Source organism: Pan paniscus, chromosome 18, assembly GCF_029289425.2.
Source record: "Pan paniscus chromosome 18, NHGRI_mPanPan1-v2.0_pri, whole genome shotgun sequence".
Taxonomy (NCBI): domain Eukaryota; kingdom Metazoa; phylum Chordata; class Mammalia; order Primates; family Hominidae; genus Pan; species Pan paniscus.
This window is the reverse complement of record NC_073267.2, coordinates 24835504-24855571: the sequence shown is the minus strand read 5'-3', so window position 1 is coordinate 24855571 and position 20068 is coordinate 24835504. Positions and strand designations below refer to the sequence as shown.

The following is a 20068-nucleotide window of genomic DNA, read 5'->3' as shown; positions in this document are numbered from 1 at the left end:
TCCTCTAATTTTTCTTTTTTTTTTTTCTTTTGAAACGGAGTCTCATTCTGAAACCCAGGCTGGAGTACAGTGGCATGATACCTCCACTTCCCGGGTTCAAGTGATTCTCCTGTCTCAGCCTCCCAAGTACCTGGGATTATAGGCGCGCACTACCATACCCGGCTAATTTTTGTATTTTTAGTAGAGATGGGATTTCACCATGTTGGCCAGGCTGGTCTTGAACTACTGACCTCAGGTGATCTGCCCTCCTCGGCCTCCCAAAGTGCAGGGATTACAGGCGTGAGTCACCATGCCCGGCCAGGGGCTAATTTTTCTTGTGCGGACAAGCCCTGTTATCAACTTTATGCCCATCCTTCCAGATATGCACATACATATTTATGTTCCCTGCCCCTTTTTTTCCTCACAAAGCTCATTGTGAACACTGCTTTTCACTTTATTTTTTCACTCAACAATCTATCTTTTATTTATTTATTTATTGAGACAGAGTCTTGCTCTGTTGCCCAGGCCGGAGTCCAGTGGCATGATCTCGGCTCACTGCAAACCTCTGCCTCCTGGGTTCAAGCAATTCTCCTGCCTCAGCCTCCCGAGTAGCTGGGATTACAGGTGGACGCCACCATGCCTGGCTAATTTTTGTATTTTTAGTAGAGATGGTTTCACCATGTTGGCCAGGCTGGTTGCAAACTCCTGACCTCAGGTGATCCTTCAGCCTTGGCCTCCCAAAGTGCTGGGATTACAGGGGCGTGAGCCACACTTCCCGGCTGCCTGACCAATTTCTTAAAATGTTTTGTAAAGACAAGGTCTTGCTATATTGGTCAGGCTGGTCTTGAACTCCTGGCCTCATGCAATCCTCCTGCCTCAGCCTCTGAAAATGCTGAGATTTATAGGTATAAGCCATTGTGCCCAGCCTGGATGTGAATATTTTTAAAACTCTTAGCACATATTGCTAAATTGCCTTCCAGGAAGACAGTATAAATTTAAATTTATGATACCAGATTGTCTTTTTTCTTTGTACCCTCACCAACAATAGCTATTATAATTTTTCAAACACTTTTCCAATTTGTTAGGAGGAAAATGACGCTTTCTTGTTTTAATTTAATTTGCATTTATTTGAGTACAGGTTTTTTGTTTTTTTTTTGAGACAGGGTCTTTCTCTGTTGCCCAGGCTGGAGTGCAGTGGTGCGATCTTGGCTAACTGCAGTCTCCACCTTCCAGGCTCAAGTGATCCTCCTGCCTTAGCTTCCTGAGTAGCTGGGACTACAGGTGCGCATGACCACACTCAGCTAATTTTTACTGTTTGTAGAGACTGGATCTTGCCATGTTAACCAGGCTGGTCTTGAACTCCTGGCTTCAAGGGATCCTCCTGCCTCAATCTCCCAAAGTGCTGGGATTACAGGCATGAACCACCACGATGCCCAGCCCCATTTTCGTACTTGATGAGTTGCCTTTTCATGTATTTTATCTATTCCCAATTGAGGCAGTAGGGATCATTTAAAATAAATATTCTCTATTCTGGTCTTTTCTAGGACATAGCTGTGATTTCTGCCAAGCTAACAGGTATGCAGAACAGCTTAATGATGCTTGTTGATACACCAGACTACTCAGAAAAGTGTGTGCACTTGGAGGCACTGAAGAACAGGCTGGAGGCCCTAGCCAGTCCGCAGATTGTAGCGGCATTCACCTCTCAGTCTGTAGGTGAGTGCTAGCTGCTTCTCATCTCTGTGTATATCTCTCTATAAAGATAAGGCCTTGTAAGTCTTCAGTTTTTAGAATGTCTTAATGGTGATTGAGTTATATAGATTAGAAGGAACTCTGTAATTTTTTTTTTTTTTTTTTGAGACGGAGTCTTTCTCTGTCACCGAGGCTGGAGTGTAGTGGCGCAATCTTGGCTTACTGCAACCTCCACCTCCTGGGTTCAAGTGATTCTCCTGCCTCAGCCTCCTGAGTAGCTGGGATTACAGGCGTGTGCCACCACACCCAGGTAATTTTTGTATTTTGAATAGAAACGGGCTTTCACCATGTTGGCCGGGCTGGTCTCGAACTCCTGACCTCAGGTGATCCACTCGCCTCGGCCTCCCAAAGTGCTGGGATTAACAGACATGAGCCACCGCGCCCGGCCAGGAGTGTCTTTCTATTGCTTTTATGTGTAGAAAGCAATAACTGCTTTTGGAATTCTTGGGTCACACACTTTCTCCTTCAGAATTCTTCATTGTCTTCTGCCATCTATATTTATTTTTCTTTTCCCGCAGAATGTCTCACAAAACAGCCAAATATACTTCTGTAAAGGCAAAAGGTGAAATGCTACTTCTGTGAATTCTGTCTTCTAGTGCGAATGCATTTCCCTCTATATTCTGATAAGTATGAGATTGGCCTGCTGCTTCTTCCTATTATTTTTTTTTGTATGTAGCTTGTTTCTTTTCCCTGAATAGTTATAACAGGGACTGACAAACATTTCCTGTAAAGGGCCAGATCATAAATATTAGTATTTGGCGGCCTTGTGGTCTCTCTCACAGATACCTCTGCAGTTGTGGCACAAAAGCCCACTCGTAAATGGATGGGCTTTGCTGTGTGCCAGTAAATTTTTTTTGTTTTTTTAAGACGAAGTCTCGCTGTGTTCCCCATGCTGGAGTGCAGTGGCGTGACCTCAGCTCAATGCAGCCTCTGCCTCCCAGGCTCAAGCGATTCTCCTGTCTCAGTCTCCCAAGTAGCTGGGATTACAGACGTGCGCCACCACACCTGGCTAATTTTTATATTTTCAGTAGAGATGAGGTTTCACCATGTCGTCCAGGCTGGTCTTGAACTCCTGATCTCAAGTGATCTGCCCACCTCGGCCTCCCAAAGTGTTGGGATTAGAGGCACGAGCCACCATGCCTGGCCAAGTAAAACTTTATTTACAAAAACAGATGGCAGTTTGGCCTGCTGGCGCATAGTTTGCCAAATTATGGCTTATAAGATTCTTTTACCTTGTAGTTTAGTAACTTCTCTAGGTTCTTTTTCAGTTTTGAAAATTTTTAACTTTTCCAGGACGCAGCGTCAGCCCTTTTCACCTACCAATTCATATCTTCATTTATAGAAAATCACCTTCCTTAAAAAATTTTTTTTTCGGTTTTATTTGTTCTCTTTTCTGTCTTTGAGAACATCAACTATCTGTTCATTAGCTCTCCTTTTTCCCTCTCCATATATATCATATTTTCTCTGTTCTCTTTTGGATGTTTGCCTGCTCCTTCTCAGTCCCCTCCTGCCATGTGTGGTTTTTCTAAAGCTTGTTTTTCATTTGGCTGATGGGGTTTTCTGAAGTATCTGTTCCGGAGCATATATGCAGGGCAGCGTGAATCCATGACTCTGGTTTGCAGTCCTCAAACTTCACCCAAATAAACTCTCTACTTATTTTTAAAAATAAAGTATCTGTTCTTGGCCGGGTGCAGTGGCTCATGCCTGTAATCCCAGCACTTTGGGAGGTCAAGGTGGGAGGATCGCCTGAGCCCAGGTGTTTGAGACAAGCCGAGGTATCACAGCAAGACCCCGTCTCTACAAAAAATAAAAAATTAGCTAGGCATGGTACCGCATGCTTGTAGTCTCAGCTGCTCAGGAGGTTGGGGCAGAAGGATCGCTTGAGCCCAGGAGTGACAGAGTGAGACCTTGTCTCAAAAAAAAAAAATAGGTTTTGTTTTCTTTGTTCTTCTAATTAATTTTTAATTTTTGTTATGTCATGATTTACTTCCTAATTTTTTTCCTTAGCTCTGCCAACCTCCCTTTGTATCTCATTGTAATACCTTAGATTCTTTTTTTTTTTTGAGATGGAGTCTCATTCTGTCACCCAGGGTGGAGTGCAGTGGCATGATGTCTGCCTCCTGGGTTCAAGCGATTCTCATGCCTTACCTCCCAACTAGCTGGGATTACAGACATGCGCTACCACACCTGGCTAATTTTTTGTATTTTTAGTGGAGATGGGGTTTCGCCATGTTGGCCAGGCTGGTCTTGAACTCCTGACCTCAGGTGATCTGCCTGCCTTGGCCTCCCAAAGTGCAGGTATTACAGGCGTGAGCCACCGTGCCCAGCCTATTTTTTTTTTGTATAGATGGGGTCTTGCTATATTGCTCAGGTTGGTCTTGAACTCCTGGCCTAAAGTGATCCTCACACCTCAGCCTCCTGAAGCCTTAGGTCCTGTTAAAGAAAGGACATGTAATTTCTTTGAGAGTGTGAAGCAATTATTGCCTAAAATTTTCTTCTCTTTCTTAGGGAAAATCTTTGGAAGTGTTCTTTTTTAGAAAAAAATTTAAAAAATTGTGGCAAAATGCATGTAACAAAATCTACCATTTTAATAATTTTTAAGTGTGCATTTCAGTGGCATTAAGTACATTCACGTTGCTGTGCAAACATCACCACCATCCATCTCCAGAACTTTTTTCATCTTTCTGAACTGAAATTTCATACGCATTAAACAGCAACTGTCCATTCCTCCTACCCTCACCTGCCAGCAATCATCGTTCTACTTTTGTCCCTATGAATTTGACTACTCTACATGCCACCTATAAATGGATTCACATAGTATTTTTCCTTTTATGGCTTAGCATAACATCTTCAAAGCTCATCCATGGTGTAGCATGTGTCAAAATTTCCTTTCTTAAGGCTGAATAATATTCCATCTCATATATTACCACATTTTCTCTATCTGTTCATCTGTTGATGGACATTTAGGTTATTTCTACCTTTTGGCTATTGTGAAGAATGCTAGAATGATCATGGGTGTACAAGTGTCTGTTTGAGTTCCAGCTTTCAATTCCTTTAGGGATCTACTCAGGAGTGGAATTGCTGGATCATATGCTTATCTTTTTTTTTTTTTTTTTGGAGACACAGTTTAACTCTGTTGCCCAGGCTGGAGTGCAGTGGCATGATCTGTCTGTTTGAGTTCCAGCTTTCAATTCCTTTAGGGATCTACTCAGAAGTGGAATTGCTGGATCATATGCCTATCTTTTTTTTTTTTTTTTTTTTGGAGACACAGTTTAACTCTGTTGCCCAGGCTGGAGTGCAGTGGCATGATCTCGGCTCACTGTGACCTCTGCCACCCAGATTCAAGCGATTCTTGTGCCTCAGCCTCCCGAGTAGCTGGGATTAAAGGTGTGCACCACCACACCTAGCTAATTTTTGTATGTTTAGTAGAGATGGGGTTTCACCATGTTGGCCAGGCTGGTCTCGAACTCCTGGCCTCAAGTGATCCGCCCGTCTTGGCCTTCCGAAGTGCTGGGATTACAGGTGTGAGCCACCACACCCGGCCATATGGTAATCTGATGTTTAATTTTTTGAGGAGCTGTTATACTGTTCTCCATAGTGGCTGCACCATTTTACACTACCACCAGCAATGCACAAGGGTTCCAATTTCTCCACACCTTTCCAACCCTTGTCATTTTTTGTTTTTTTTTTGGATTATAGCCATACTAATTAGTATGAAATGGTATCTTATGGTTTTGATTTTCATTCCTCTAATGATTAATGATATTGAGTGTATTTTCATTTGCTTATTGACTATTTGTATATTCCTGGAAAAATGTCTATTCAAATCCTTTCCCCATTTTTGTTTTGTTTTGTTGTTTTTTGAGACAGGGTCTTGCACTGTCACCCAGGCTGGAATGCAGTGGTGCAATCATGGCTCACCGCAGCCTTGACCTCCCAAGCTCAAGTGATCCTCCCACGGCAGCCTCCCAAGTAGCTGGGACTACAGGTGTGCACTACCACGCCCAGCTAATTTTTTGTTTTTTGTAGAGATAGGGTCTTGCTATGCTGCTCAGGCTGGTCTTAGACTCCTGGACTCAAACAATCCTCCCTCCTCAGCCTCTCAAAGTCCTGAGATTACAGGCATGAGCCAGGGTGCCTGGCCCTTTACCCAATTTTATATTGGGTTATTTGGTTTTTTGCTGGTGAGTTGTAGAAATTCTTCATATATTCTGGATATTATTCTTTTATTGAATATATCTTGCAAATATTTTCTCCCATTCCATGGATTGTGTTTTCATTCTATTATTGATGAAATCTTTTGATGCCCAAGTTTTTAATTTTTTTTTTTTTTTTTTTTTGAGACAGAGTCTTGCTCTGTCTCCAGGCTGGAGTGCAGTGGCTTGATCTCGGCTCGCTGCAACCTCTGCCTCCCGGGTTCAAGCAATTCTCCTGCCTCAGCTTCCCGAGTAGCTGGGACTACAGGCGTGTGCCACCACGCCCAGCTAATTTTTGTATTTTTAGTAGAGATGGAGTTTCACTGTGTTGGCCAGGATGGTCTCAATCTCTTGACCTCGTGATCCACCCGCCTCAGCCTCCCCAGGCGCTGGGATTACAGGTGTGAGCCACTGTGCCCGGCCCCAAGTTTTTAATTTTGTTGTAGTCCAATTTATTGAGTGCATAGGTACCGTGGTGGAGTTTTCTTTGTTTCTGCTGATTCATGTTTGTGTGTGATAGTGCTTTTGTTCTGGGCCTGGTATTTACTGAAAAATAGTGGAATTTCCTTGGAAGCCCCTCCTTGTTTAAGAGCGCTTTCTTTTAGCCCTTGATTGAAAGTTTATATTCTCTTCTGTGCTCTTCAGTTAGCTAGAGAGAATGGCCTCAGTACTCATCTCCAGCCCTGTAATTCCCTCTCTTCCTCATTTGTTAATTCTTTATTTTGAGTCTTTTCTTCATTCACAGAATTCTAAGGCTGGAGCTGGGGGGTTGGAAAGTTACCATCTAGGAGCTTCGTTCCTCACATTCTCTTGTGAATTTGTGGCTACTACAGAGCTCACTTTTCTGGTTGGGGTTACATCCAGTTCTGTGGGGTTGGGGGAGTGGGAGTGGGGATGGAGAGGTGGTGGCTCCATGCATTTAAGGTTTTTTGTTTGTTTCCTTCTGAGTGAGCTGGCTTCTGGGAGCTGGTGTTGGATTTGAGTGATGCCTGATGGTTCAGCATCATGGGTTTGGTTTTGGAGATAAGCAGTTTTTGACAGCTTTTGTGCACAAATTTGAATCAGGCTTGACTCTAGGCAGGACATGGATTCAGAAGGCGAAAATGGCGCTTTTGAGCTCCATAGGCCGCCTCCTCTGCTGGGCCGCAGTGGAAACAGCCCTCCCTCCCATGCCTGGCCCAAGCCCCCTTGGCCCCCAGTCTTTGGCCCTTTGTACTGTTCTGCGCCACCCTTAGCGCCCAGACTTTTACCAGCTTCCCCACCCATTGTGGCCCAAAGTGATTAGATATCTAGTTGGGATTCTCTGAAATATGTGGTACAGATATTTTCCTGGCTTCAACGCAGATAAAACAATGTTTTCTTTTGGTGATTAATCTTAATTTTGGCGAGCATCAGGAAGGGTTCCCCCGCCCCACAGGTAATGTGCTGTTTATAATCAGCCATGTTTCCTGGAAGGCTGAGGTAGTTCTTTATCTAACAGTTTTTACTTTTTATTTTTTTTGAGACAGAGTCTACACTCTGTTGCCCAGGCTGGACTGCAGTGGTGTGATCTCGGCTCACAGCAACCTCCAGCTCTTGGGTTCAAGCGCCTCAGCTTCTGGAGTAGCTGGGATTACAGGCATGCACCACCACGCCTGGTTAATTTTTTATATTTTTAGTAGAGACGGGGTTTCACCATATTGGCCAGGCTGGTCTCGAGCTCCTGACCCCAGATGATCCACCCACTTCAGCCTCCCAAAGTACTGGGATTATAGTCATGAGCCACCTCACCCGGCCTAGCTAACAGTTTTTAAAGGGAATTCTCTGATAAATTTGTTCATCCCCAACATGTTCCCCTTTTCCATCTCCGAAAATGACAATGTGAGTATAGCCAAGTATACATGCCCAGTTCATTTTATATAACCAATGAATTCAGCTGATACACTGAAGCAACTTTTTATAGAATTATTTTAATTAATTTTTTTGCTTCTCACTGGTCAAACCCAATTTATAGAATTTTGTTTTTTGAGCTAGAATCTTGCTCTGTCACTCAGGCTGAAGTGCAGTGATGTGATCTCAGTTCACTGCAGCCTTGTCCTCCCAGGCTCAAGTGATACTCCCAGCTCAGCCTCCTGGGGTTTACAGGTGCACACCATGCCCAGCTAATTTTTTCTATTTTTTGTAGAGGGGTCCTGTGTTGCCTAGGACATTTTTGAACTCCTGGGCTCAAACAGTCCTCCCACCTCAGCCTCCCAAAATGCTGGGATTACAGGTGTGAGCCACCACACCTGGCCTATGGAATAATTTTAAATGTAACAGGAAGATTCATTTATTTAAGTGTTCTTATGAAAATAATAAGCATTTTAAAGGCAAATATTCGTTTTCTAACTCATGGATTTCTGCCCATTAAGTCAAGTTCCACTGGCAGGTCTCCAGCGCTTAGCTGGGTGTCCCACAGCGGTTGCTGTTACAACATTTCCTTCTCAGCAGTTTATTTGGCTTCCCAGAAGTGAAGGGGAACAGAGCAAATATAAGAAGTTTGGAGACCTGTTAGCTCAAGGCTTTTTTTTCCCTTCTTTTGATACAGTTCTAAGGCTGTGGCATGTACATTTTGGCCAGAAGGGGGCGGACAGGAGCCAGAGGTGGCGCTGCTGTGCACACTATTCAGAGACTGCACTGAAACCCACCTTCCTGTCTGTCCAGCGGTGAGCCTGGAAGCAAGTGCTTTGCCCAGTCATTTCCTCTGCCCTTAGGGAAATATGTAAGAAACTACTTGATATTAAGCCCATAACTTGGGTCTTAGAATCCATTGTTATGTGTGGAATGCTAATAGTTACCAAATTATTTGATTTTATGTTTTGTTTTTTTGTTTTGCTTTGTTTTAGAGGGAGTCTTGCTCTGTTGGCCAGGCTGGAGTGCAGTGGCGCGATCTTGGCTCACTGCAACCTCTGCCTCCCGGGTTCAACCAATTCTCCTGCCTCAGCCTCCCAAGGAGCTGGGATTACAGGTGTGCACCACCACGCTCAGCTAATTTTTGTTTTTTTTTTAGTAGAGATGGGGTTTTGCCATGTTGGCCAGGCTGGTCTCGAACTCCTGACCTCAGGTGATCCGCCTGCCTTAGCCTCCCAAAGTGCTGGGATTACAGGCATGAGCTACCGTGACCAGCCCAAATTATTTACTTATCCCTCAAACCACCAGATATGTTGACATATAGCAGTTCAGTGTGTTTGCTTTTTTAAAGTTCCCATCTGGTATAATCGAAGTAGGAATTTTGAAAGACATAAATAACCTCTCAATATCATGTTAAAATATGAATTCTGTGAGGAACAGTGGGGAATACCTTGCAGTATCTGGTTTTCACGTCATGCTTATTTTTCAAATTTATGATCCTCATGCATGAGTTAATTCAGTATCTAGGCAGGAACTTGTGAATACTAGCTTCCATATATCCACCTTCATCCTGGTGAGTTTTTTCTCATGTCTACACCAGAAAGGCTGGTAACAGTATATATACATTGTATGTTCTTTAGATCAGTCCAAAGTGTTTGTGAAGGTGTTTACTGAAATTGACCGGATGCCCCAGCTCCTGGCCTACTACTACAAGTGTCACAAGGTAAGAAGCTGTGCGCGATGACAGTTGTGCAGTTGTGGAATGCTCATAACTCTGGGTCACAGAATCGCAGGTTCATAATTCAGAAGGTAAGAACATTTGTCTCCTTGCCCTCTGGCTGTTTTTCTCTTAGTTAGCCAGTAGGGGGTGCCCTTGGTCTAGCATATGGATTTGTTTAATTGCCAGTTGGAAAAAGTTATCCGTTTTCATTCTCTTTTCTGTTTACAGCTGGATTCATTATAGACTTGAAACGTTGTTTTAATTTATTCTCATTTTTGTCTTTTAAGGGAGATTTATGTCTTAAGCTTTATTACACCCTCAGAAGGCAGTAAGAATTTCTCTTTTTTTCTTTAGAGATAGGGTTTCACTATTTTGCCCAGCCTGGAGTGCGGTGACTATTCACAGATCCGATTATGGTGCACTACAGCCTTGAACTCCTGGGCTCAAGTGATCCTCCCGTCTCAGCCTTGTGACGAGTTGGGACTACAGGCGCGTGCCACTCCACCTGGCTTGGAATTTTATGTTTTCTAGGTTTGCTGAAGTTAGATTGCCAAAAAACTTGACAGCTTCCTGAACTGACCTTAATTCCTTCAAGTCCAGTGCTCTGTGTCTTTTAAGCAGTGATGTTAGGACATGAAGCTTAAACATACATGTCTGCCCGCTCTTGCCCCAACATCTATTCAGAAGAGTGATGGTGTGCCAAGTGGTTGCACATTACATGTTTTTAGGGCAGGATAAATGGAGAGGGGATCACATCCGCAGGGTGACAGATTAAAGCTGTGAATCAGTGCAGATAACTGCAAATGTTTTTTTTTTTCCTGCCTTTCTTTGAAGTGGATGGACCTCGCTGGGCTGCCCAGTGAGCCCATTGAGCAATCCGTGATTACGCTGGGTAGCAGGGCAGGGCAGTGTTCTCAGGCAACCTATGTTGACGTACCCAATAAGGTTCCCTTTGTCTCTGCAGGTGCAGCTTTTAGCAGCCTGGCAAGAGCTGTGTCAAAGTGACCTATCCCTGGACCGGCAGCTTACCGGACTCTATGACGCCTTGCTTGGTGCTTGGCACACACAAATCCAGTGGGCTACACAGGTAACAGCTCATTTTTGTTCTAGGGAGAACAGAGTCTGTGGTGACAAGGGAACGGGTGACTGCCTCGGGAGTGGCCACCCTCAACTGCAGAGCACAGCTCAAAGAACTTCCCCGTTTGTTGCTGTCATTCAAGGGGTTAAAAAATAACCAGTTAGGCTGGGTGCGGTGGCTCACACTTGTAATCACCACACTTTGGAAGGTCGAAGTGGGCGGATCGTTTGAGCCTAGGAGTTCGAGACCAGCCTGGCCAACACGGTGAAACCCCAACTCTACAAAAAATGCAAAAGTTAGCCAGGTATGGTGGCACAATTACTAAGGAGACCGAGGCAGGAAGATTGCTTACGTCCAGGAGGTTGAGGCCACAGTGACTATGATCACACCACTACACTTCAGCCTGGACAACAGAGCAAGCAAGACTCTGTCTCAAACAAACAAACAAACAATGACAAAAGAAAAAACGATGACCAGTTAAATGGTTTAAGTTTAAAAGATAAGCTTAGAAACCCACGTCAGTGAAATCTTTAGGTCTCCACTGAAACTATTCTTACCACTCTTATCTATAACTTAAATAGGACCTAATGTGACAATGCCACCTGTTGTCCAGCAAGGGAGCCTGTGGAATTCCTGAAGGCCATTTTCTTCCCATCTAAAAGCAGGAGGCCCCTCGTCAGGTGGTGTTCGAATGAACAGGAATGTTTTTATCTTTACTTCAGGTAAAATTTACCTACCTGAAGTGAGTCTCCCTTGTTCTCATGATACACCAAGAAGTAGGGGAAGAGATAATTTTAAAGGTACCCCCTGACTAGGAGTGAGGAGAGACAGAGGAACTTTGTTTCAAGTGGCAACTATCCATCATTTACTTTCCTCGTCTCTAGGCATTTCCAGCCATAAAGGTTTTAAACCGTTGTTCTCTTGCCTTGAGACAGGAGGCACAGTAGAACCTCTTGTAAGTAGGGGAAGAGCCTGTCTTACTTTGCAGTAATGACTTACTGGGCCTGTTTCTAGTGTGGCTTATTTTATTTATTTTTTTCTTATTTATTTATTTTTTTTCTCCAAACCCTTGTGTTGAGGGCCGATTTTCAATAGCACTCAGATAGAGAGCTATTGAAATAGATTGCAGTGAGGGAGCTGCTCTGCTATGTACGAAACCCCAACCTAGAAGCAGGTCATCTACGAGTGGTTTAGTGTCACGTTCCCCATATTTTATTTTTTACTATAGTTGTGAATCACTCTTCAGATGTTCATCAGTCATTTGCTGGAATGAACTTGACTAAGGTTGGAGAGAATTCCTTATACTGGGTCATGTCATTCAAGTTGTTGGTTAAAGCACTTTTCTCCATCCTTGTTCTTTTTCCTTGAACTAACCTAATTCATTCTTAGGATTTTGTTTTGTTTTGTTTTGTTTTGTCTGAGACAGAGTCTTGCTCTGTCATGCAGGCTAGAGTGCAGTGGCATGATCATGGCTCACTGCAGCCTCGGCCTCCTGGGTTCAAGCTGTCCTCCTGCCTGAGCCTTTCAAGTAGCTAGGAATACACGTATGTGCCACCATGGCTGGCTAATTAAAAAAAATTTTTTTTGTAGAGATAAGGATCTCACTGTGTTGCCCAGGCTGGTCTCCAACTCCTGGCCTCAAGTAATCCTCCCACTTTGGCCTTCCAAAGTGCTGGGATTACAGGCATGAGCCACCACGCCTGACTTTATTTTATTTTTCTTAAGAAGAATATTTCTTTTTTTTTTCTTCAGACAGAGTCTTGCTCTGTCACCCAGGCTGGAGTGCAGGGACACAATCTCGGCTCCCTGCAACCTCCGCCTCTCTGGTTCAAGCAATTCTCCTGCCTCAGCCTCCTGAGTAGCTGGGATTACAGGCATCTGCCACCACTCCCAGCTAATTTTTGTGTTGTTAGTACAGATGGGGTTTCACCATGTTGGCTGGGCTGGTCTCGAACTCCTGACCTCAAATGACCACCCACCTCGACCTCCCAAAGTGCTGGGATTACAGGCATGAGCCACTGTGCCCGGCCAAGAAAAAAATGATTCATGTGTTCTTGCCTCTTCTACTACTTCTTGTATCACAAGGATAAAAACAGTTCATGTCCATACATACGAATGCCTTTCGTCATCTAAGAAAAAGAACTTAGACTTCTCAGACTTCTCTTTGGGCCTCATCCTAGATTTTGGGAGACATGAGTTTCTGCTGATTTATACTGTTGGCCTGTGGCCCATTTTCTTTTCAGGATGGAAGCATAATAGTTGGGCTGTCCCCTCCTGAAGGTCGGTATAGCACACAGGAGCCAGGGCACATGTGTCTCCTTCAGATTTTTCCCCTTAGCATTTTCATATGAGAAATTTCCAATATATAAAAATGTTGAGGGAATTGTACAGTGAATACCCATGTAGCCACCTCCTACGTTGTACAGTGTGCATTTTGCTCTATTTGCTTTATTGCAGATCTGCCCATCTATCCCTGTCTCTGTCTGTTCATTAATCCATCTTATTTTTTAAAATTATTTTTATTTGTATTCTTTTTTATATAAAAATATTAAATTAAACAGAGATGGGGTCTCACTATGTTGCCCAGGCTGGTGTCAAACTCCTGGGCTCAAGTGATCTTCCCACCTCAGCCTCCCAAAGTGCTAGGATTACAGACATGAGCCAAAGTGCCCAGTCAATCATCTTATTTGTTTTACTCATTTCAAAATAAGTTACAAGACTGGGCGTGGTGTCTCACACCTGTAATCCCAGCACTTTGGGAGGCCGAGGCAGGAACATCACCTGAGGTCAGGAGTTCGAGACCAGCCTGGCTAACATGGTGAAACCCCATCTCTACTAAAAATACAAAATTAGCTAGCCGTGGTGGCAGGCGCCTGTAATCCCAGCTACTTGGGAGGCTGAGGCAGGAGAATCGCTTGAACCTGGGAGGTGGAGGTTGCTGTGAGCCGAGATTGTGCCACTGAACTCCAACCTGGGCAACAGAGCGAGAATCCATCTCAAAAAAAAAAAAAAAACAGAGTAAGTTGCAAACTTCATTCACTTCAGACCATACATATTATTAACTAGAGTTCAATGTTTACTTACATTTTTTTAGGTAAAATTGTGAAATACAATCTTTTTTTTTTTTTTCTGAAACAGGGTCTTGCCCTGTTTTCCCCACTGGAGTACGGTGGCATGATCATGGCTCACTGCAGCCTTGACCTCCCTGGGCTCAGGTGATCCTCCCCTCTCAGCCTCCTGAGTACTGGGACTACAGGTGTGTGCCACCACACCCAACTAATTTTTGTATTTTTTGTGGAGACAGGGTTTTGCCATGTTGCCCAAGCTGGTCTTGAACTCCTGGGCTCAAGTGATCCTCCCACTGTTGGGCCGCACGCCTCCCAAAGTGCTGGGATTACAGGAGTGAACCACTGCACCCAGCCATAGTGATCTTAAATATGCCATCCCATTCATTTGACAACTACAAATACCTGGGTAGCCTAATCCCCTTTCAGGATCCAGAACATCCATATCACCATCGCCCTGGAAAGTTCCCTCATGCTCCTTCCCAGTTGGTCTGTGCACCAGCACCCTCAAGGCAACCACTGCCCTGATTTTTTCCATCATAAGTTAGTTTAATGTGTTCTAGAATTTCACCTAGCTGGAATCAGACAGCATTTCATCTTTTGTAGGCTTCTTTCACTCAGCGTGTTTTTGAGATTTGCTCGTGTTGTTTGTTTCACTAGTTTGTTCCTTTCTGTTGCTGAATACTGTTACATGGTGTGAATATACCTGTTTGTTTACACTTTTTTTTTTGAGACAGAGTTTCACTGTTGTTGCCGAGGCTGGAGTGCAGTGGCACGATCTTGGCTCACTGCAACCTCCGCTTCCCAGGTTCAAGTGGTTGTCCTGCCTCAGCCCCATGAGTAGCTGGGATTACAGGCACACACCACCATGCCCAGCTAATTTTTGTATTTTTAGTAGAGATGGGGTTTCTTCATGCTGGCCAGGCTGGTCTCGAACTCCTGACCTCAGGTGATCTGCCCGCCTCGGCCTCCCAAAGGTGCTGGGATTACAAGCGTGAGCCACTGCACCCAGCCTGTTGACACTTCTTATTGGTAGACACTTGGTATGTTTCCAGTGTTGGGCAATTATGAATAAAGGTGCTTTGAATATTGTTCTGTAGGTTTTTTTTGTAGACACATGTTCCCATCTCTTGGGTAAATACCTAGGAGTGGAATTGCAGGGTCAAATCTTAGGTGTATGTTTAGGTTTGTAAGAAACTGCCCAGCCAGGCGTGGTGGCTCACACCTGTAATCTCAGCACTTTGGGAGGCCAAGGCAGGAGGATTGCTTGAGCCCAGAAGTTTGAGACCCACCTGGGCAATATGGCAAAATCTTGTCTCTACAGAAAATACAAAAATTAGTTGGGCGTGGTGGCACATGCCTGTAGTCTCAGCAACTCAGGAGGCTGAGGTGGGAGGATCACCTGAGCCTGGGAAGTTGAGGCTTCAATGAGCCATGATTGCTCTACTGCACTCCAGTCTGGGCGACAGAGTGAGACCCTGTCTCAAAAAAAAGAAAGATGGCTGGGTGTGGTGGCTCATGCCTGTAATCCCAGCACTTTGGGAGGCCGAGGTGAGCGGATCACCTGAGGTCAGGAGTTCGAGAGCAGCCTGGCCAACATGGTGAAAGCCTGTCTCTACCAAAAATACAAAAAATTAGCCGGCCATGGTGGCAGATGCCTGTAATCCTAGCTACTCGGGAGGCTGAGGCAGGAGAATCACTTGAACCTGGGAGGTGGAGGTTGCAGTGAGCCAAGATTGCACCATTGCACTCCAGCCTGGGCAACAGAGTGAGACTCCATCTCAAAAAAAAAAAAAAAAAGAAAAGAAACAACCACGTTGCTCAAAGTGGTTGTACTTTTTCCACTCCTACATAGTGTGTGAGAGTTCTGGTTGTTCCACATCCTTGCCAAAATTAGGTGTTGACATTCTCTTTAATTTCAGCCATGCTGGTGGGTGTGTAGTAGTATCTCATCATGGTTTTTATTTGCATTTCCCTGATGACTAAGGATGTTGAGGAACTTTTCACGTGCTTATTGGCCATTTGTGCATCTTCCTTTGTGAAATGTCTATTCAGGTCTTTTGTCCATTAAAAAAAAAACAGGTTATTTGCCTTTTTATTATTGAGTTGTAGCAGTTTTTTTTTATTTTTTATTTTTTGAGACAGAGTCTTGCTCTGTCGCCCAGGCTGAAGTGCAGTGGCATGATCTTGGCTCACTGCAACCTCCGCCTCCTGGGTTCAAGCAATTCTCCTGCCTCAGCCTCCTGAGTAGCTGGGATTACAGGCATGTGCCACCATGCCTAGCTAATTTTTTTTTTTTTTGTATTTTTAGTAGATATGGGGTTTCACTATGTTGGTCAGGCTGGAGTACAATGGCATGATCTGGGCTCACTGCAAACTCCGCCTCCCCAGTTCAAGTGATTCTCATGCTGCAGCCTCTGGAGTAGCTGGGACTGCAGGTGCATGCCGCCATGCCCGGCTAATTTTTGTATTTTTTAGTAGAGACAGGGTTTCACCATGTTGCACAGGCTGGTCTCAAACTCCTGGCCTCAAGTGCTCTGCCCACCTCGGCCTCCCAAAGTGCTGGGATTATAGGTGTGAGCCACCGTGCTAGGCCTTGAATTTTAAAAATAACATTTAAAAATAACGAATTTGGTGGTGGTCTAGAGGGTGAACTGATGAGGCTATGCTGGAGACAGGTAAGAACCTTTGGTAAAGGATGGTGATGGAAATGTTGAAGTTCAAGAAGAATAAACAGTTGTTAGGACCTGGTAACTGATGAATGGACCACAAGAACAGAGAGTCAGAGGGCAGTTTTCATCCTGGTTCAATGGAGATGTTACTGACGGGAACACAGAAGTTGGAGGAAGCAGGTCTGGGGAGGTCAGTGGCAAAACAATGAATTCCAATTCTGACTGCTTTTAAATTCCAAGTGAGAGTGACGCATCCTAATGGTGACATCCAGTAGGTGGTTGGAAGAAACACAAATTGGAGAGTCCTCAGCAGTTTAGCTGTTTTTTGTTTTTTTTTTTTCTTTTGAGACAGAGTTTCTCTCTGTTGCCCAGGCTAGAGTGCAGTGGCGCTATCTCAGCTCACTGCAACCTCCACCTCCTGGGTTCAAGCAATTCTCTGCCTCAGCCTCCCAAGTAGCTGGGATTACAGGTGCCCACCACCACATCTTGGCCTCCCAAACTGCTGTGATTACAGGCGTGAGCCGCCGTGCCTAGCCTGGTTTTTTGTTTGTTTGTTTGTTTGCTTTTTTGCAACAGAGTTTTGCTCTTTCGCCCAGGCTGGAGTGCAGTGGTGCAATCTCAGCTCACTGCAGCCTCCACTTCCTGGGCTCAGGTAATTCTCCTACCTCAGCCTCCCCAGTAGCTGGGACTACGGGTGCACACCACCACACCTGGCTAATTTTTGAACATTTTTTGTAGAGACAGGATCTTACTTTGTTGCCCAGGTTGGTCTCAAACTCCTAGGCTCAAGCGATCCTCCCACCTTAGCCTCCCAAAGTGTTGGGATTAGAGGCATGAGCCACTCTGCACTTGTCCTGAATTTATTAACTCTAAAAGTATTTTGTGGATTAAGATTTTCTACACATAAAATAATGTCATCTGTGAACAGAGATAACTCTTGTTTTCAATTTGGATGCCTTTTCTTTCTTTCTTTCTTTCTTTTTTTTTTTTTTTTTTTTTTTGTCCAATTGCTCTGGCTAGGATTTCTGGTTCTTTGTTGAATAGAGTGGCAAAAGCAGGCATCCTTATCTTGTTCCTGTTCTTACCATCTCTTACCATTGGGTATCACGTTAGCTGTGGGTTTTCATATATGGCCTTTATTATGTGGAGGAAGTTTCCTTCTATTCCTAGTTTAGTGTTTTTCTCATGAAGGGTATGGAATTTTGTCAAATGTATTTTCTGCATTAATTGAGATGATCATGTATTTTCCCTTCATTCTGTTAATGTGGTGTATTACATTGATTCATTTTTAAAAATTAGAGATTTATAATATTTTTATTTTTTGAGGCTGGTCTCAAATTCCTAACTTCAAGTGATCCTCCTGTTTTGGCCTCCCAGGTGCTGGGATTACAGGGCTGAGCCACCACTGTGCCCGGCCTTGATTCATTTTTGTTTAGTTTAACCATTCTTACATTCCTGGGTGAATCCTACTTGATCATGGTGTACAATGTTTTTTAATATGCTGCTGAACTCAGCTTACTAGTGTTTTCTTGAAGATGTTTGCATGTGTATTCATAAGGCATGTTGGTTTATAGTTCTTTTCTTTTCTTTGTTTCTTTTGTTTTGAGACAAAGTCTTGCTCTGTCACCTAGGCTGGAGTGCAGTGGCAACATCTCAGCTCACTGCAATCTCTGCCTACCAGGTTCAAGCAATCCTCCTGCCTCAGCCTCCCAAGTAGCTGGGATTACAGTCGTGCACCACCATGCCCAGCTAATTTTTTTGTATTTTTAGCAGAGACGGGGTTTGACCATGTTGGTCAGGCTGGTCTCGAACTCATGACCTCAAGTGATCCACCTACCTAGGCCTCCAAAAGTGCTGGGATTACAGGCATGAGCCACCACACCTGGCCCATAGTCCTCTCTCTAGTTAATTTTTGGTGACCATCAAAAAAATGCCACATGAATGTGTTCGTTAGATTTGAAAATAGCTAGACACTTGGGGCCACTGATAGACATGAACTTGCCAGTTGTTCTAGGCAAGTTGCAAGTTCCAAGTCTTGCCAGTTTACTTTCTGAGCATGTTCACATTTGCCATGAGGAAAACTTTGGGCTTATAGCTCTAAACTAGATCACTTTTCATCTATCAGGGGAGATCCTTTTGAGATGACCCAGGAGATAGCTTCTTTAAAAGTTATACTTCTTTAAAAGGTGATGTGGCTCACACCTGTAATGCCAACACCTTGGGAAGTTGAGGAAGGAGGATCACTTGAGGCTAGGAGTTTGAGACTAGCCTGGGCAACATAGTGAGACCCCGTCTCTACAAAAAAATAAAATAAAATAAAAAATTAATCAGGCGTGGTAGTGTTCCTGTAGTATCAGCTACTTGGGAGGCTAAGGTGGGAAGATCACTTGAGCCTGGGAGTTAAAGGCTGCAGTGAGCTATGATTATGCCACTGCACTTCAGCCTGGGTGGCAGAGTGAGACCCTGTCTCAAAAAAGTTTTTAATTTTTAATTTTAATTTTTATTTTTTTGAGACAGAGTCTCGCTCTGTCACCCAGGCTAGAGTGCAGTGGCACAGTCTTGGCTCACTGCAACCTGCACCTCCCGGGTTCAAGTGATTCTCCTGCCTCTGCTTCCTGAATAGGTGGGATTACAGGCATGCGCCATCACACCCGGCTAATTTTTGTATTTTTAGTAGAGACAGGGTCTTGCCATGTTGGCCAAGCTGGTCTTGAACTCCTGGCTTCAAGTGATCCACCTGCCTTGGCCTCCCAAGGTGCTGGGATTACAGGCATAAGCCACCGTGCCTGGCATCTCAAAAAAGTTTTTTAAAAAAGGTGGGCTCCTATTTGGCTCCATGTGCTAAGGCAGGTACACCTCTCTCTCACTGCAGGTTTTCCAGAAGCCCCACGAGGTGGTAATGGTGCTGCTGATTCAGACCCTGGGGGCCCTCATGCCCTCGCTGCCCTCCTGCCTCAGCAACGGCGTGGAGAGGGCAGGGCCCGAGCAGGAGCTCACCAGGCTGCTGGAGTTCTACGACGCCACCGCCCACTTCGCCAAGGGCTTGGAGATGGCACTGCTCCCCCACCTACGTAAACATTCCTTCCTGCCAGTTCTCTAGCTTGTCTTTACTCGCTCTTTCTGAAGCTTCTGGGGCCTGGATTTGTTTGCCTTTTCAGATGACTGATTTTACAGAAATGGAAGGGATCGGTGTTTTCCTTCTCAGCAGATGTGGAGGGCTTTTCCATGAAAAAACGTTGCCATCAAGGAAATAGTTGTTTAATATCTTTGCCTGGCTCCAGTGCTGCCTGGGTGCCTTACATGCTCTGGGGAAGTGATGGACACCTCTGTGGGGCTTGGGATATAAAAGAGGCATCACAGTGAGGCAGGTAGATGTTATGGCAAAGAGTTGGCGGCAGATTACACCAGGAGGCAAGTGTGCTTATCCTTTGAAGTCATCACGAAGCCTCAGACATTTCAACCTCAAAAGTCAGTTTTAGAGAACAAACAGGCTACAAGGGCTTTTTTTTTTTTTTTTGAGATGGAGTTTCGCTCTTGTTGCCCAGGCTGGAGTGCAATGGTACGATCTTGGCTCACCACAACCTCCACCTCCTAGGTTCAAGCAATTCTCCTGCCTCAGCCTCCCAAGTAGCTGGAATTACAGGCATGCAGCACCACGCCTGGCTAATTTTGTATTTTTAGTAGAGATTGGGTTTCTCCATGTTGAGGCTGGTCTCGAACTCCTGACCTCAGGTGATCTG

At 44.6% G+C, this 20068-nt stretch overlaps 1 protein-coding gene across 2 annotated transcripts in view; it reads left to right on the top strand.

Moving 5' to 3' along the window:
• Positions 1–20068, top strand: part of COG7 (component of oligomeric golgi complex 7) — a 64744-nt gene that overhangs the window by 8983 nt on the left and 35693 nt on the right. For both annotated transcript variants that reach the window (XM_003813706.4, XM_063598575.1), the window contains exons 4-7: positions 1524–1692; positions 9434–9516; positions 10478–10600; positions 19201–19399. In XM_003813706.4, the coding sequence (XP_003813754.1) occupies positions 1524–1692; positions 9434–9516; positions 10478–10600; positions 19201–19399 (574 nt within the window). The remainder of the gene's footprint in view (positions 1–1523; positions 1693–9433; positions 9517–10477; positions 10601–19200; positions 19400–20068) is intronic.